Source organism: Strix aluco, chromosome 28, assembly GCF_031877795.1.
Source record: "Strix aluco isolate bStrAlu1 chromosome 28, bStrAlu1.hap1, whole genome shotgun sequence".
Taxonomy (NCBI): domain Eukaryota; kingdom Metazoa; phylum Chordata; class Aves; order Strigiformes; family Strigidae; genus Strix; species Strix aluco.
The window spans coordinates 6,491,098-6,508,620 of record NC_133958.1 but is presented as its reverse complement, the minus strand read 5'-3'; the positions used below and the strand labels follow the sequence as shown (position 1 = coordinate 6,508,620).

Sequence of the window (17,523 nt, the reverse complement as noted above, 5' to 3'; positions counted from 1 at the left end):
TCTTTATATCCAACACAGAAACAGGAATTTAGGAGTAGAGTTCCAAAACTGAATTACAATAAAGGAGTCTTACAGTTGCTGAAGATGCAGACCTGCATTTGTTTCTAAAAAATAAATGACAGGCAGAAGAAAACTTTCATGTTTGTTTTTTTTTTCATTTGACATTGTTTTAGTAATTCTGTTTATAACTGAATCTAGCTTCATCAGAGATGAAACTACAGAAGTCTGTATTTTCTCCTGGCAATATAAGTAACCCCTGAACCCCGGCAGATGGAATTTCCTGACCTGTATGTTCACCGAGTCTTAGTTACGAGAACTTGAAAAGTTACAAACCGCTACCACTGACTGAATCCTCTGTATTTTACAGCAACTACGTACTTGTTCTTCTAGAAAATTTTTGTGGGGTTTGTTTCTACTAGGCATAGCTGGAATCGGGAGCCAGTGTGCTTCACCGAAGAAAGATTGTGTGAGGTTTACATTTAGCAAACCCCCCCGGATGGGTTGAATTGGGTCCTGTCTAGTCATATTGGTCAGCGTGAGGGACATAAGGTGAGGACAGCGTCTGTGGCAGCAGCACACAGTACCTGCTCAGAAGGCAATGGGGAACTGAATGCTTTAGAAACACTTGGGCATCTGGATGTGAGAATGGTTATTTAATTAGTTTTAGCTGATGTCGAGAAACTTTGTATTTAGATGCAAAGCGTTACTGAAGTGAGAAAATGCAGATGAGACAATCTATAAAATATACAAACTTGCTTATCATGAGGTGCTGCAAATATGGTATATTTTAAGACTTCCCATTCACCTTCCTGAAATATCCTTCATTAAGCACGTTAGAGTTCACCTAATTGCATGTGTAGGTCATACTTGTTTTAGGACTCCTCCTGAGGACGTGCTCTCCAGGTAGGCTGATGCCATTCTCCTTACAGCAGTGTTTTAGGCACCCCATTTCGAAAGCTTCTCTACAGCACTCAGCTCTGCGTGTGTCCCACGAGGGAAAGAATTGGTGGCTGTCTTGGTAGCTCATCTTTCGTGCCTCTTTGGGTCTCAGTTGCTCTGCTCTTCCCATGAATTACTGGCCAAATGCTTCTGATCTGTAGCTGTGGGGCTCTCGCCTGGGCTGCCTGGCTCTTTGGAGCGATGAAGAAAAACTCTTCTTGGTGGGGAGGGACAGAGAGATGCAAACACGTCGTTCACAATAAAGGCGTCTGGGAGAACAGAGAGCTCCAAAGTAGCTGTGGGAGGGCAGGCGTGGTGGGGCTTCACTTAAAAACAAGCGGCATAGGGCAGAACTTTCATCTGTTCTTTCCCCTCTGGTGCCTTGCAGAATCGCTGACCCCCCCTTGATATTTTTTTTTTCGACACAAGTATAAAGGCAAAACACTGTCATAGATAAGATTTTAGTCAGATTTGTAGTTAGTGGGATGGTGAGCTCTTGTGTACAACATCTGCGTTTTCAGTTTGTAGCCCCAACTAACAGCATGACCCTTCCGTGACCGTCATCCCCCAGCTCTTCAAATGAGCTTGCTTTTTCCATTTGGGGGGGGGGGTGGTGTCACACAGATTTCAAATTGGTTGCTTTTCTTGTGCTTTTTTATAAATGCACAAATTAAGGGTAGAAGCACAACTGAAATTCCACTTAGAAGCAGCTTATTCATCATAAGTTATTCCAGTTAAGTTTAATTTAGTCTCTCCAACATAAAGCCTCTTTCTTAGTGAAGAAACTTTCTGTCAGACTTTTCTTTTTCTTCATTTTATCTTTTTTTCATTCACACATATATGCATTAGAGGTGTTCATTTGGTTTATTTTATTTTCTCCTTTATGGAATCATGGGTAGTTTCATTGCAACTCATCTCTTTCTGTTTGTTTCGTATAGGGTTGGTAGTGCAGGATCATTCAGACCCCCTGTTCAGTTCATATGCCTATAAGTCCCACTACCTACTGAATGAGTCAAATCGTGCTGAGTTGATGAAATTACCTATGATTCCTCCTCCTTCGTCAGCTTCCAAAAAGAAATGTGAGAAAGGTAACCAAAATAGTTTCTTTCTCTTTAATTTACTTTCGCTTTTTCTATTATTTCTCTCTCTTTAAATCAAACAAGAAATGTCTGCTTGTCGAGCACCTCTTACTGCTTTTCAGTGAACTTCACTCATTGATTATTGTGAGCGTGTGTTCATGTTGTTGGCAATTTTTTTTATTACAAAAGGGCTTAAAATAATTGCTGTCACTAAATTCTCCTTGAAAGAGGTTAAATCATTTTGTACCTGGCCCAGGCTATTCCAGCTTCAGGGCAGCTATTTCTGCAGTAACGTGAAGAGGAGGCAGGTAGAGCTTGGTGTTGCAGTTCAGTACTCGCCAGGGTGACGTAACCAGCTTCTTAAATTGGTTTCGTGTATGGAAGAAAGGGGGTGCTTGTTTCAGATCTTCTAGGCAGCTTATGCAGAGCCTGAGCGAAGAGAGGGTCCGTCAGGTGGAGCGGGGTGGGTGGCGTGTCCGTCCCGAGGATGAGGATGGCCGAAGGGGGAAGCAGTGAGGCTCTGCCTGCACGTGCGTCCATCAGTCCTTGGGCCTCGCGTTGTGCCTCTGCTCGCCTGAGCCAGCCAGGGCTGCTCCCCTCTGGTGGGACTCGCCTGGGCCAGCCAGGGCTGCTCCCCTCCGGCGGGACGGGACGGCCACTCGCCCCCCGGAGCAGCCGGAGGGCGGGGGCAGGCGGGGGCCGGCTGTCCCGCGGTCATCCGGCGCGGGTGTGCCGCGGCAGCTCACCGTACCTGACGGGGACGTAACTCTTGTCTGTATCAAATACTCAGATGTAATATTTTATTCCCCACAGAAATTTGATTTCCCGAGAGTGTTCAGAAACGGTGCCCCATTAACCATTCTGAAGTTAGGTTATTTTGAACGTTGCTAGATTGATGGCTTTCGGTAGTTCCTGTAATTCCTGAAAACAAAAATTATTTTGAGCCCTCTGCTTAGCTTGAGCAATATCTTACTAATGCATCCTGAGAGCAAAGTGTTGGGTTTTTTTCTTGCTTAGCACTGAAAGTTTTGTGTTTGATTTTGTTTGATTTTTGCATCTCTTGGCATTTTACCATGTCGGATAATGTTTCAGTACTTTACACTGGCTCTGTATTTCCTCTGAAATAACATTTGGCAAAAAACATTTTAAAAGGTAAAATTTTATTATGGGTTTGGGGAGCTCTGGAAAATCCGTATCGTTGGATTTTACTGGCTTTTAGCAGAGGAAATACAGTATTGGTCATGCAACCGATTTGTTTAAGGAATGCTCGTTGTGACATGCAACAATCAATTAATGCAATGATATTTTTGAAAGTCTATAGGTGGACCAGATTTTCTGATAAATGTTTGAAAGTTAGTATTCACACTTTTGATACTGTGATTGAAAATTGCTTCAAATACTCTCAAGTCTCTCCCAGATTTTCCATCTGGGACACAAAAACTTGTTAATTTTTAAAAATATTTATATATCTATAAAAATGTGTATCTATATTTTTTATACTTACATATATAAAATATTACAATACGTGTAATGTATCAAGTCTTACTGTATGAGCTGCTTTGCTGAGGGTGGCTTAGAGATGTGCTGTGGCTCTCCACATTTAATACATCTGCCAAAATATAAGCCAGCCAAAAGAACTTCTGTCCAAATAAGTGTGAACTTCAGAAATTAACACGAACCACTGCACTAAGGTTTCCTTTGTGCGCAAAAGGAACTTTTGGGATGGGGACAGCTTGTGTGGTGTCTCATTCTGCACTATGTACTGTGCTCATACTGCTAAGCTTTTCTTTTTGTGGAACAAACACAATAATCATGACAATTCTTTTATCATGTCCTTGGTACAGAAAAGCATTGATCAACCTATAGGCTGTGGGGTTTTTTAACGCACACTAACTGATTGCTGGGGGATTCAGTCATAACGATGTTGATTGAAAAAGTGATTCTTAAAAATTTGGTTATTTGTCGTTGTTTTGGCCGTCACCAAAGAAACAAAAGCTAGCGGCACTGCTTTCAGGTGCAGAGCTTCCGGGGGGGGGGGTTGCTCCCCCTGCCAACTTACCTCACCTTTAGAAAATACTCGGCTGCTTTTTTGTGTCTCTGATGCAGCTGAGAGTCACAACTCGTACGTTAGATGGTTGCACTGCACAGTCTTTTTTAACCAACATTAAGTTTGACTTGATCCCTTTCTTTTGCCATTTTTTTTCTGTGGGGCGAAGGAGAATGTGGAAGGGATGATTTAAAGTGAATGTCAGTGGCTGTGCACAGGGGGAAGCAAACGCTTACTTCTATAAACCAAGCAGGATTTCTTTGTTTAAAGGTGGAAAACTGTTGTGCTGTGAGTCCTGCCCAGCTTCCTTTCACCCTGAGTGTCTCAACATAGAAATGCCTGAAGGATGCTGGAATTGCAATGACTGTAAAGCTGGCAAGAAGCTACGTTACAAGCAGATCGTTTGGGTCAAGCTTGGAAATTACAGGCAAGTTCACTATTTTTGTTTAGTGTTTTGCGTGGTTTTAATGTACTATAGAATTACAGGAAGATAAAGCAGCTCAGTCTTCGTAAACAAGGATTAGAAATACAATAATTCATCTACTTTGTGTCAGACATCGATGTCGCCCTTGAAATTAAGTTCTCCTGCTTTTTCCAGGCAATGGTGGATACTTGGTTGCGTTTACATTTGCTCTGTGGAGCGTAATAGCGATATGGAAGAGCGGGGGCTGTCTTGTAGAACCAACATGTCCCGGGTTGTGTTTGCTGTTAGTCACTGCAGGAGGCCGGGCGGTTATAGGTGACCTCACAAGTCCGCTCTCGTGCCACGGATGTTCTTAAAAGGCTTTTGCAAAATTTGGAGTAAGAACTTCTCTTGTGTTTTGCAAGGATTGCCAGAGAGAGCCTTGCTTGCACAAAGGAGGAGTTAATTTCTTCAAGTTAGGCAAACTCAGAAGCTAAGGCTATGGTTCAGGCAACTTATATTCTTTTTTTTTCTACCTTTCAGGTGGTGGCCAGCAGAGATCTGCAATCCCAGGTCTGTGCCTCTCAACATACAGGGCCTCAAACATGATATCGGGGACTTCCCAGTATTTTTCTTTGGTTCACATGACTACTATTGGGTACACCAGGGCAGAGTTTTCCCTTATGTTGAAGGAGATAAAAGCTTTGCTGAGGGGCAAACTAGTATTAACAAGACCTTCAAGAAAGGTAAAATCAAACAAAGTTTATAGTGGTTTATGACAAAAATTCCACGTGTTTGTGTCTCCATCACCACTTAACCTGCATGGGAATATTATGTGACTAGTGTTCTGTGTTCACGTAAAATTGCAAACATTATGTAGATCCCTTGACTGCAGATAAAAAATATGTTTCTTTAAGTGCCTACTCATTGTGTTTGTTGTGGGCAAGTTCAATTCTGCCACAAACTGGGAAATGTTACGATGGAGCTTGGGCTCTGCTGCATGGGATCGTTGTCCAGTATCTCAGTACCTACTGAGAAGTACCTGATGATAGATTCATTATATACTGCAATAACTCATTTTTAGCCTGTGTTTTTGTTTATAGAGTTCTATTCCCAGCTTTAAAAAAAAAAAAAAAAAAATACATACGTGTATATGTTTGATTAACAGCAGCTGGTGCTAATTGCTTTCCATTCTGAACTCCCTTGCACAGCACTTGAAGAAGCGGCAAAGCGCTTCCAGGAGCTGAAAGCACAAAGAGAAAGCAAAGAGGCATTAGAAATTGAAAGGAATTCAAGGAAACCTCCACCTTATAAACACATTAAAGTGAGTTGGCTTCTTTCTTTTCCTGTTTTTATTCTGTGAGTGGGTAAGCTATGTATTTAAACCAGTATTTGCAACAATCCAAGCTTAAGGAAATTCAAGTAAATCATTTTGCTGTTCTTTTCAAGAATCTTCTGTTCTGTCTTACAGTACCGTAAAACGTTCTTTTAGCAGAGTATTTGTGAAGGAGTTAACAGCTGAAGAACAGTTTTACCTGAGGTAGAATTTTGCTGGTGGCAAGTGCATCTGGTGTGTCTTAGACGCCAGCTATTGCAACTTGCTGAACTTTGTTAACTTTGTTAGGCTTAGTTGGAAGAAATCCCAGTAATGTACTTGATAAACTTTGTGTGCTTTGAGTTCCTGAAACAGTAATTTTACTGGGGAGAGACTCACGCTGTACTGTCTGGAGTCAGGACTTTTAATATTCTTGGCTTAAATCTCTTGCTGCTGGCTTCTCTGAACAGTGTGTCCCCAGTTAAGTGAGCAGCAGTGGCAGCCACCGTCTGTAAAAGCACGTGTGTGTGTCTGTGTGTGTGTGTGAAGTGCAGGAAGTGTTCTTGTGGTGACACACTGTCCTTCGAAAGGGTCTAGAGGAGAAATAGCGAGGTGTTCGTTATCTTCTTGCTTTCTCGTGTCAGTTGATGATTGGTCTCCAGTAAAGCTGTTGGTCTGTGTTCTTCGTGCATTGTCTCCATAATTCTTTTCTTCCTTTGTGCCAGTCCAACAAGGTAATAGGGAAGGTTCAGATCCAGGTGGCTGATCTGTCAGAAATCCCTCGCTGTAACTGCAAGCCGTCGGACGAGAACCCCTGCGGCCTGGAGTCGGAGTGTCTGAACAGGATGCTGCAGTACGAGTGCCATCCCCAGGTGTGCCCCGCCGGAGAGCGGTGTCAGAACCAGTGCTTCACCAAAAGACTCTACCCTGACGCTGAAATCATAAAAACTGATCGACGTGGATGGGGCCTCAGGACAAAAAGGAATATTAAAAAGGTAGAATTATGAAGGACAAAGGTTGCGTGTGGTTTTATGTGAAAACACTGCAACTCTGTGCACCTTAAGCAAGCTCATAGAAAAATTTCAGCACTTGGAAGTAAATGCTTTGTGTGAAAAAGAGGTGAAACTTCTGTAGGTGATGGTGAAACCTGCTTAGTTGTTTTGACAGAAACGTCTTAACTTTGATACTTAGAGAAGAAAAGCTCGTTCCAGGTGATTGTGACTTTGAATTCTGTTGGCGGAGGGAAGGGCGTGCTGTACCTTTCAGTACTCTGCGGTTGTTCCTGTCCCAAGTACCTGGTGAATTTTTATAGCAGGTTTTGGGGTGTTTTGTGGTGGAGCTCCTGGGAATTTAATGTGCAAACTTCATAAACGCATTGGTGTCCTGTAAGAGCTTTACGGAAAACTGTTGATGGTTCTGTTGAATTGTCCAGGTGTTCCCAAACACACAGGCTGAACTGAGAGCAACTTGGCCATGAAGGGACTTTGTTTTTTTTCCCTTTAATTTGGGCTAAAATTTTCAGAAGCATCTAAATGACTTTTATCAAGTGAGTGTGCATTAGAGAAGACTCAGACTATTCCAAAGGACAGATTGGCCTTAACACGTACTGGGCTGCTGAGTCACTGAGGTGGCTTACCTCAGAAAGGTGACCCGAATTGCCTGATTGCCACCCTTGCCCTTTCCATTTGCCACTTTGGTGTTTGGGTTTGACCGCTGCGGGCGAGGGCGCGCAGGGAGGTGTCGCTGCCTGCAGCCTTCAGGCCGTCTCTGGAGTCGCTTGCCCTGGCGGCTGCCCCTTGTTACCGCGTCAGTACTGCACGTGACGAGGTGTGCTCGGTGGGCACGGAGGGTTTCAAACAGCTCTTCTTAACCGTGTGTTAAACCATCCGCAGCTGGCTGGCTCGATGAAGTGGTGCCCAGAGTGCTGAGTGCTGGCTCCCTTCTCTCAGGGTATCAACCGCGGCCCAGCTCTTCTGAATTTCCTTAGGGAACAGTTGGGAACACGCTGCTGGCCTGGAGGGCTACTTTTAAACGTGGTTTTTAGTGATTTAATTTTTTTAAATTTACAATTTTTGTGTAATCTGTATTTCATTAAAACTTTATTACTGCAAATGTTCTGAGTTTATTGACTACTAAAAGTCCTAATAAAAGTGAAGTATGTAGTGGAAATACTTGCCATGGTAATAGTTCACGTTTCCTTAGGAGTCTGAATGTTGTCTCGTTGTAAAGAGAAGGCATGAAACCTTAACGGGTTCTGGAGAACTGCCAGAGAGGGCTTGTGTAGGGAACACAGAACAGTGCTTGGCTCTGCTGCCTTTTTATTTCAAGTAGGCTCATTGCTTAGGCCGCAAATACCTGGTGCACATGCCCACTTCTTGCCTACTAGATGGTTAAAGTTCAATGGTTTTTGTGATGATTAGAGTATATTCTTATAGGAAATGCTTTTTTCTGTGCTGCTTCCCTTTACTGTCACAAGAAATAGTAAGCGTGGATTTCTTAATTTTATTTTCCTTTACTTTTCAGGGTGAATTTGTGAACGAATATGTTGGTGAGCTAATTGATGAAGAAGAGTGCAGATTGCGGATCAAACGTGCACATGAAAACAGCGTAACCAATTTTTATATGTTAACTGTAACAAAGGTAAATATTACGTCTTGTTCAGTATAAACTGTCGGGGCAAAATACTGGCAGAGGCATCGTTCCATGTTTGATGTTATCCTCCTACTGGCAACTAACTCTGCAGGGAAAACTTACCACTTTTAACTAATTTAAAATAAGTATCTTTTACTGCCTAAGGCATTAGTAGTCACTTGTGAGCAGGAAACCTTTTTGTGTTTGTGAGTACTAAATACGTCTGTCTTTTTTTATTTGCAGGACCGGATAATAGATGCTGGCCCAAAGGGGAATTATTCTCGTTTTATGAACCATAGTTGTAATCCAAACTGTGAAACACAGAAATGGACGGTGAATGGTGACATTAGAGTTGGGCTGTTTGCTCTTTGTGACATTCCTGCAGGTAAAAAATGGCCCTATTTTGCATGTATACTTTGTCTTGAAACAGCCAAGTTCCTAACCTGGCCATGGGTTTTTTCTCTGAAGTTACTTAATGCCAGTGATGTTTATGGGAACTTTGTCGCTCATTGGAGCGGAGGCACATATTTGAGTTCAGCTTGAGCAGGGACCTTAGTTCGCAATAGTGTGACGCTGAGAGCTGCTGTTAAAGCTGACTGGAGGGTTTGCTGCTAAGTCCAGTGTTAACTCTGTCGTGTAAACACTTACATAGCGTTGGTGCTTTGACCAGTCTTTGTCTAGTGTGGCACTACCTTTCCATGTTGAGTATTTTACCTGATCTGTCGTTTTAACTGGCTCTGTATGATAGTACAGCTGCTGCTTGTGTCTAATCCAGGCAGAATTGGCCACTTGCAGAGGGTATTAAATCGAGGCACTCTTTCAAGCTTGCCCTTAAAACATCTTGCTGCCAGGTCTCACAGACTGTGGAGAGATAAATGCTAATGAAATGTCGTTGTCACGAGCCTGTCTTTCCTCAGTGTCCCTGGGGGTGAATTGTTTTTCTTTAACTTTTAGGAATGGAATTAACATTCAATTATAACTTGGATTGCCTGGGCAATGGCAGGACCGAATGTCATTGCGGAGCAGAAAACTGCAGTGGTTTCCTAGGAGTGCGTCCCAAGGTACATGGATGGAGAGTGAAGCTTCTCTTCCCAAATCCAGAGATCTAGTGAGAGCAGGGCAAAGAGAGGGTTTTGTTTTATTTAACTTTTTACATCTTTGTAATACTTTCCACCCTTGAAAGTCTCTAAAGATTTTAGTTACGCGCTGTAGTGCTGTTGTGTCTAGGGTGAAGTTAATTTACCGCATTGTGTTAATTCAGATACATGTGGACGGGCATTTCTGGCTTTTATCGTTTAAAAACATTTTTTGAGTGGATTTAATTTAAGCACAGTTCATACAAATCGTTACCCAAAGTTGATTAATTTTAAAGCAAGGGTTTTATAAAGTGACTGTATGCTGTGACCTTTGTAATTGCTAGACAGCATTTGCAACGGCAAATGAAGAGAAGGTGAAGAATGCAAAATTAAAGCAGAAGAAACGGAAAATAAAAACAGAACTGAAGCAGATGCATGAAGACAACTGTTTCCAGTGCGGAGATGGGGGAGAACTGGTCATGTGTGATAAGAAGGACTGTCCCAAAGCATACCACCTCCTATGCCTTAACCTGACTCAACCACCTTTTGGTAAGAGCAGTCGTATGGCTTCCTACTCACCTCTTCCTTCCTGCAGCAGGACAGTGTTTACCTGAAATGCAGGGTTTATTTACATTAAATGCAGCGTTTTTGCTTTTGCAATACCACTGATTTTTAGAAATACATCAGGTGGCAGTGTTCCTAAATAGAACCGATGGACAGAGGCGCATTGTAATACTTTTTAATGTTCTTGTTGCATCTCTTTCTTGGATCAAATATCTTCCTCTTATTTTGATTGAAATATAAGCCTCATCTTGATGTCCCAAGGTCACCGAGCACAAATCAAATGACAGTTCAAACCACTGACGTACCAAGCATGATGCGTAGGGCTCAATTAATCAGTAAATGTGTTTAAATTATCTACTGTAACCTGATGGCACTTATCTTCTATTTGGCTTTTTCCATGTTAAGGCATAGCTTTTTGTAGCTGGGGCTCAAATTACTCGGCAATACTACACCTTAATACGATTGCAGGATTTTGTACATGTCCATATCTCTTTAATCTTCCCTATTCCAAAGACTTCAGTGAAAATAATTGGAAGTCCGGTTTAGTCTATGATTAAATTAACCAGAAGGCTGCCACAAATGAAGTTGAATCTCTCGGGTGCCTTTTCAGCATATTAGGAACATGGAAGCTGTCCTCAAAATAGCTTATTTGCTGGAGAAAGAAGTGCTAGCATCTTGGCACCAAGAGCAACTTGAGTTGTTTTTTTTTTTTGATTGGCCTCATTCTCCTTTGACGTTCGGGGTGGGGGGTGTCCTGACCCAGACAGGCCAATTACAGCTTCATTAGAGGTCTGGAGTCCCATCCTGGGGCTGTTCTCACTCTTGGGGACGCGGCTCTCGACGCACTGTCCCTGTGAAGGAGGGTGCTCGCTGGTTCCCAGCAGTGGCCCGGCCAGGAGGGACCAGCGAGGCGTGGACAGCAAGAAGCTTCGGAGGTTCCTTTTTTGCGCTGCTCAGTATTAATTACCTCCGTGGTCCGAGAGTTCAGCACATGGTCACACAAATACATGTCTGAATGGTTTGGGGGATCTGGGGGTTTCTGTGCTCAACCGTATTTTTACACAACTTGTTCTTCTCTGAGCCATTTCTTGCTTATTTTTCAAAACTAACGCGTTCAGTCTCCTACACTGAAGGACGCTGTGGGTGAACTGAAACTTAACGTGGAGATACCGGACTGAGCGAGTGCTGTGCCCCGATCAGTAAGAGATGCTCACAAATCAGAAAAATGTACAAACCAGACTCTCCGTCTTGGAAGGACATTTGGTGTCCTGATGCCAAAGGAGGTTGATCTAACTGTTTTAAGCTTTGGTTATGCATGCAGCAGTGTTTTGAGCCAAGTGAGACCTAAAAAATGCAAAATGAGTAAGAACTGTTTCCAGTCAGGTTCTTGTAAATGAGAAGCAGAAATAGCAGCTACAGTAAGAGCTGATTTTTCTGAACTTGTTTGCGTTCATCTGAACAACTACAACATGGAGTGAGGGTTAAAGGCCAGTGCTGACCCCAGAATGCACTAATTTCAGCTTCCTGTCTCTCTTTTCTCCCTTCCCCTCCCATCCTCAGGAAAGTGGGAATGTCCGTGGCATCAGTGCGACGTCTGTAGCAATCCTGCAGTTGCATTCTGTGAGTTTTGCCCTCACTCATTCTGTAAAGATCACGAGAAGGGAGCCCTGGTGGCATCAGCGTTGGATGGCCGTCTCTGCTGCTCCGCACATGACCCCAAATCTCCTGTGGCACCCGAGTACTGGAGCAAGATAAAGTGCAAATTGGAACCACAGAATCCCGTAGAAGAAACAAAGGAGTGAATTTGGTTAAAAACAAAGAAGGGAGGGGAGAAGAGGGGCAAACAGGCGATGAACTTGAAGAGACTGCTATGTCACATTCAGTCTTTGTCATCGGAGCCGTCGTGCGTGAGCTGGGAACGGGACCATTTAATCTTAGCAAGCAGAAGCAGGCAGTAGTGTTTGTTTTTTATTGTTTGGTCTTTCTTTTACCCTTGAATGTGCTACAGCAGCTCTTACTGTTGGAAACCAGAAACATCTTGGCCTTCAAAGAAAAATGTAGACCTTTTGACAGTGAAAAGAATATTCTGTTTAAAATATGTTCTTTGAGTGTAGAAAGCAAAGCATAGAAACATATTTATTTATTTAATTTTTAAAGGGTGTTGAAGATCTGGTTTTGATCAGTCAACGTGTCTTTAAAAACAAAATAACAAAGCCAACATAACTTTTATGTCTAGTTTATGAAAAGAATAAAGCCTCCCCACTCTGTGTAACATTGAGATGCCATAAAGACAGATGTGGGTTTCAGACCAGGTGACCCTGAAATGCCTCCATTCCGTACTTTATTTTAAAGGCATTTTGAGAAGGTAGGTTATGTATCATGTTAACTTACGAATATTATTGTAAAGCTTTTCCTGTGAGAAATCAGGTGTAGGACTTCTTGGGAGTGCTTGTAACACGAGATCTGGCGTTGTTGAAGGAGAGCAGAAATCATGGTTCCTTGCTCGAGGGCTCTAATCTGTGTTTGCAGACAGGTGGAGACTCAGAAGGAGCTTAATTGCACAGTGGTCATTTCTTTATCCCGCCTCATTTGGAAAACCTTCCTAGTTAGGAGAGCCTCCCAGCCTCGCTCACCTACTGCAGCACACTCAGAACTGAAGTCCTGATCCTGCCCGTGGGAGCTCTGCCACCGACTTCTTTAGGTGGAGGATTGTTCTGTGCGTACGTATCTGTCATCTGCCAGGTCTGCGCTTGCTCTGTGGCCATTATACTGGGGGATTCTTTAATGCTGCCTTCTCAGGCTCCTGTTAGCTTCAAAGAAGATCGGAGTGCTTAAGGAATCTGACCCATGTGCATGTTTGTTTTGATTGAATGTTTAGATTTTTTTTTTTTTGCTGAGAGAGATCTTCTAACTTCAGTCTTCATTGGAGCTTAGAAAAATCTCAGCACTTTTTCAATGAACAGGGTATTTTCTGTCTGGGTAACGGGCCGTATTCACAGCAGCCAACCTCAGCCTCACGGGACAGCTCTCTCTTGGATTTCCTCTGTTAATCAGTAGAGAGACAGGCTCCTTCAGTGAGGCTTTTGAAGTGGCTTAGGTGGGCTCCGGCTCCAGATTTTGTTTTCAAAACCTATCCTCCTCCATTTCTTGTGCGAGGAGCCTAGGGGGACTAGTTTCTCCAGGCTGACGTTAGTCTTCGGTGAACCTCCTCCCCTAGCCCACAGTCGTACAAAGCGCTGGGCGTCTCCCCCTGCCCTGGGATAGTTAAGAGTGTACTTTTGACCTGTATACTGATACTAGCTAACGTCGTGCTAGCTTTTTGCTAATGGGTATTGAAAATAATCCTGAATGAAAAGAAATAATACCAAGTGTTGGTGGCATCAGGCTAAATGAAGCCTTTGAGTTAAGGATTAAGAATCTTGTCTCTGGAAAACTGCTTACATAAACCTACAGGAACATGGTGACTTCTCAGTTCAAGAAAATAGTAGGCTGAAAAAGTACAGGTGGGATTTTAGAACGTGTCTTGCCTCTGGTTGGTGTCCTTCTCGTCCTCAAATTTACGGGAGGGAAGTTTTTTTGCGTGCAATTGTAAAATTACAAAATACACTACAATCTCTTCAAGCAGCTACTGTGCCATTTAACTGATCTGGCGGTTCATCTTCTGGCCGTCTGCAGCAGATGCCTCTCCGACAGACTCGGGGTGTCTCGGGTGGCATAACTGTGCAGATCTCTCGTGGGTCAGTTCATGGTACAGGGGGCTGGTGGGATCTCTAAAGCACTTCATCTTGTGGTCCGTACTACAGTGAATGTCTGAAACACTAATCTTGCTTGAAAGCAGTGCTATATTTTGGTATTTTTTACAAAAAAAAATTTACAAAAAGGATTTTATTTTTCTTAACATTTTATGTGATAAATGTCTCTTTTTAAGCTCTTACTGGGGGTGTTTAACCTTTTCAGAAATTCCAAACAGCTCTTGCTACAGTGTCTGTAAGGCCTGATGTGTTTACTTTATATTATTTATTAGGCTTGGTAACGTTCAAATGATTTTTCTCTTGGGAAGTCAGAGCATTCTGAACATTGCAGATACGCTGTCATGTGAGTGCACCTGCATACGTTTTTCATTCTGTGTCCGTGGTGACTTACTGACGGGAGGGAGATGGTGTGGTGGCACCGCAGCGCCCTCGGGAGCGTTTGCCGTGGCGGGGAGCAGGCGGGAGCCTCGACCGTCCGTCGCCACGAGGGACGTGCTGCTGGGACGTGCCGCTGCGCTCAGATGGCAGAACATGGGAAGGTTCAAAGAAGGCTTAAAAACTTGTAAAATGCTGTGAATTGAGGCCTGCTGCTACTCCTGTGCCATGCCACTTGATGTCTTGGTTAACTTTGTTTTCAAACTTCTTACAGGTGCTCCTTTTTTCCACCAAATAAAAGATTAATAATAGCCAACAGCTGGGCTTGGACTTAAAAGGGAAAATAGGAGATTGGTTTATAAGCTTGTACAGCTTGCAAACAAAACGTCTGAACTGGATTTCGTGCTATTGGAGAGAAGGTGAATCTTTCAAAAAACTTTAACATTCTGAGATAAGGAAATACCTAATTCAGAGTATCTTGGTAACTGCGGGGGGTTTGTTCTGTATGCCAAACACAAAATGTTAAAATAGACATTTTAGCCACATCTTTGCAAACTGAATCTCAATAATGCAATTCCTTTGTAAGGAAAAGATTTAACAGCTCTTCCGATTAATTGGCATCAGCAGAGGGGGAGTCAGCTGCTGAATTAAATTTGTGTGGTCTCTAATATTGGACAGTTTGGTCATTTCAGGCTGAGGCAGGAATCGCCACAGAACTGCTGGTGATTTTGGTTGGGAACTTCAATCTGCTGGTTAAGACTGTCCGCTGTTCCCTAACTGGAATGCCCCGTCACACTTTTTTCCCTTTTGTTTTAAATTTTTGAGATAGCACCGCGCTTCTGGCGAACACCTGACTCCAGCTCTGTCTCCTGGGCGCTCTGTATAGTGCAGTGTCGGAGCTGCTCTGCAAAGTTAACGGGATGTTGTTGTTTACTGGAGCTTTTACTCTACGGTTCGCACCTTAGCACAGCGCAGATGCTCTGCAGACCGTGGCCAAACGGTGCAATGGCTGGTTACTACCGTTTTCTAAATACATGGTGCAAGCATTAATTATTGTAGCGTTCAGATTATTAGTCTAGACTTGTCCTATCAATAGACTGTTGAAGGCATTTGCAGCTCAGGAAGGATAACGTTAAAGGCAATTTGTGGGCAAATTACCTTCTTTGGTCACTATCATGGTCTTAAAGAATCTGTTAAAATGGAGTAATAGGGCTGGAATGTTTAATTTTGGCCTTCTAAAAAACTTCTTGTATCTTAATTTCAGGATAGAATGGGAAAGACACAATTACTAGACGTAATTAACAATGAGCATAAAATCTGTATATATTGAAACTTTACAGAAATATGTGGGTAGGGTGGGGGAGGAGGGTGGGAGGGGGGATGTCCAACGCTGGTACGAAGTAGTCACTTTAACATTGAAACCTCTGCCTCATTGAATTCAGGGTTTAATGTACTTGAAGCTCTGCGGTTCCTTATACAGCTTTTTTATTTATACATAACTTTTTTTGTATACTACATTGAAAATGTCTTTTGACTTCCCTGAAGTTAGTTTCTGCTCCCACTGTACAGTGAATCTATGGCAAATGGGAGAGTTTTTCAAAGCAGCTGTCTCAGACTTGTGTGTGTTCAAGAAGTGTGTTGCATGAGAGACGGCAACCTTGGAGTAATGCTGTCCGTTTGCTTTCAGTTCTCCATCGACCTTCCCTTGCCATTTATCTTTGTGTAGCAAAAACATTTGCACTTATGATACACTCCTACACTTTGGATGTATTCACAATGTTGTTCTGAGGAAAAAAAAAAAGAAAAAAACGGAGAAAAAAGAAAAAAAAAAAGGCAAAAAAGAAAAAGAAAAAAAAAAGCTGTTTCCTATTATATTCTATTCCTGAGTGCCAAGCTCAGGTCCTTGTTACCCCTGTGAGGGGCTGTCCCACTGCTCTGGAGAGAGGGGGGTTGTTCAGCTGAACCTCTGTCTGTGCTTTGCATAGAAGACTTCTGTAACTAATGTGAAATCAAAAAGGGAAAACGCGTATGAATTTGCCAAAGCCATTCACTCATTCACTGTTGCTCGTGTGGTACCAACCGCCGGGGGCTCGGCGCGCGGGGCAGAGGCCAGCTGCCTTTCCCGCCCCAGAGGGGACGGTGGCTGGTGGCCCGGCCCCCCCCCAAGCAGCTCCCGCTCGCTTTTGGGTTATCAACAGACTGGATGGAAAAAAAAAAAAAAAAAAAAGGTTCCTCTTCACCGGTCGAGCTGTATCTCATCTCTGGTGTCACTTTTCCTTTTCAAAGCGAGGGCTGGCGTTGCCGCAGAACACAAGGCGATGATTTGCCGTTTGGGCTGGCTGGTGGGAAGGGTCTTGTCCCGCGCCGGGTGTGCGCGGTCCTGGGGTTGCTGTGAGAAACGAAACCCGTTTGTTTCCACGCGAGTGATGTTGCACAACACAGATACCTGCAGATTCCGTTTCCATTCCCATGTACTCTTGATCTGTAAGGATGACCTTTGTAGAGTCGTTATTTCTGTAGACTTTGTTTATCTGTAACAAACTTTGTAGATTCTGTGAAATGTTATTTTAAGGAAATCACTCGAGTCTTTAATAGCAAAGCATCAATATTCACTGAAGTCGATATCTTAAGAGTTTTTGGAAGTTGACTAGAAGCTCTTGACACTAACGAAGTAGTGTTAACTTCCCCTGGCGATGTTCCACTGGGGCATTACTGTATTATGACTTGATGTTGCCGCATAGACTTTGAGATATACGATATTTTGGGGGTTTTGTGTTCGGCCTATGTTCTCTTGCATAGTGTGAAACCTGTAAAGCTTGGTTAACCTGTATATAGATAGCTTACTGTCGACTAGTTATAGTGTATCTAGAATTGCCTGTAATATTTTAGCTTCTTACTGAATGTGTGTGATGGTAGGAACATATAATTTTTGTACATTATATTTACTGAGATGTTGCCTTTTTTATTTTACAAATACTTTGGAATTCAGATGTGGTTTTGCTTCCGTGAGGATTAATTTGGAAAGGTTTTTAATGACATTCCACTGATTTGAACTTTTGCTTGAGGTTGACTTCAATAAATCGTTCTGAATGTTCCAACGACGAGAAACGCTTTTCCATCCGTCTCGGGGGCCGAGCCGGGGGCTCCCGCTCCCGGGGGGGAGGTGATGGCGGCAGGGCCCGGTTCCCTGAGGGGGACGAGGGGGACAAGGGCCCTCCCTGCCCCGGCGCTTCCCGCTCCCGCGGCGGGGGTGGTGGCGGGAGGGCCCGGGGCCGTGTGAGGGCCGGTCCCTTGGCGGGAACAAGGCCCCTCCAGGCCCCTCCAGGCCCCGGCGCTCCCCGC

At 43.4% G+C, this 17,523-nt stretch overlaps 1 protein-coding gene across 7 annotated transcripts in view; it reads left to right on the top strand.

Moving 5' to 3' along the window:
• The window catches only part of NSD3 (nuclear receptor binding SET domain protein 3), a 50,289-nt gene extending 33,010 nt beyond the window's left edge, over nt 1-17,279 (top strand). For 4 of the 7 annotated variants that reach the window (XM_074808248.1, XM_074808243.1, XM_074808242.1 and 1 more), the window contains 10 exons: nt 1,878-2,027; nt 4,336-4,492; nt 5,012-5,214; nt 5,680-5,792; nt 6,509-6,778; nt 8,307-8,423; nt 8,658-8,799; nt 9,369-9,475; nt 9,835-10,039; nt 11,615-17,279. In XM_074808248.1, coding sequence (XP_074664349.1) covers nt 1,878-2,027; nt 4,336-4,492; nt 5,012-5,214; nt 5,680-5,792; nt 6,509-6,778; nt 8,307-8,423; nt 8,658-8,799; nt 9,369-9,475; nt 9,835-10,039; nt 11,615-11,856 — 1,706 coding nt within the window. In that variant the 3' untranslated portion in view covers nt 11,857-17,279. Of the gene's footprint in view, nt 1-1,877; nt 2,028-4,335; nt 4,493-5,011; nt 5,215-5,679; nt 5,793-6,508; nt 6,779-8,306; nt 8,424-8,657; nt 8,800-9,368; nt 9,476-9,834; nt 10,040-11,614 lie in introns of those variants that run through there. The other 3 variants (XM_074808246.1, XM_074808247.1, XM_074808249.1) reach the window with 3 other exon arrangements.
• The last annotated feature ends 244 nt before the right edge of the window (nt 17,280-17,523 follow it).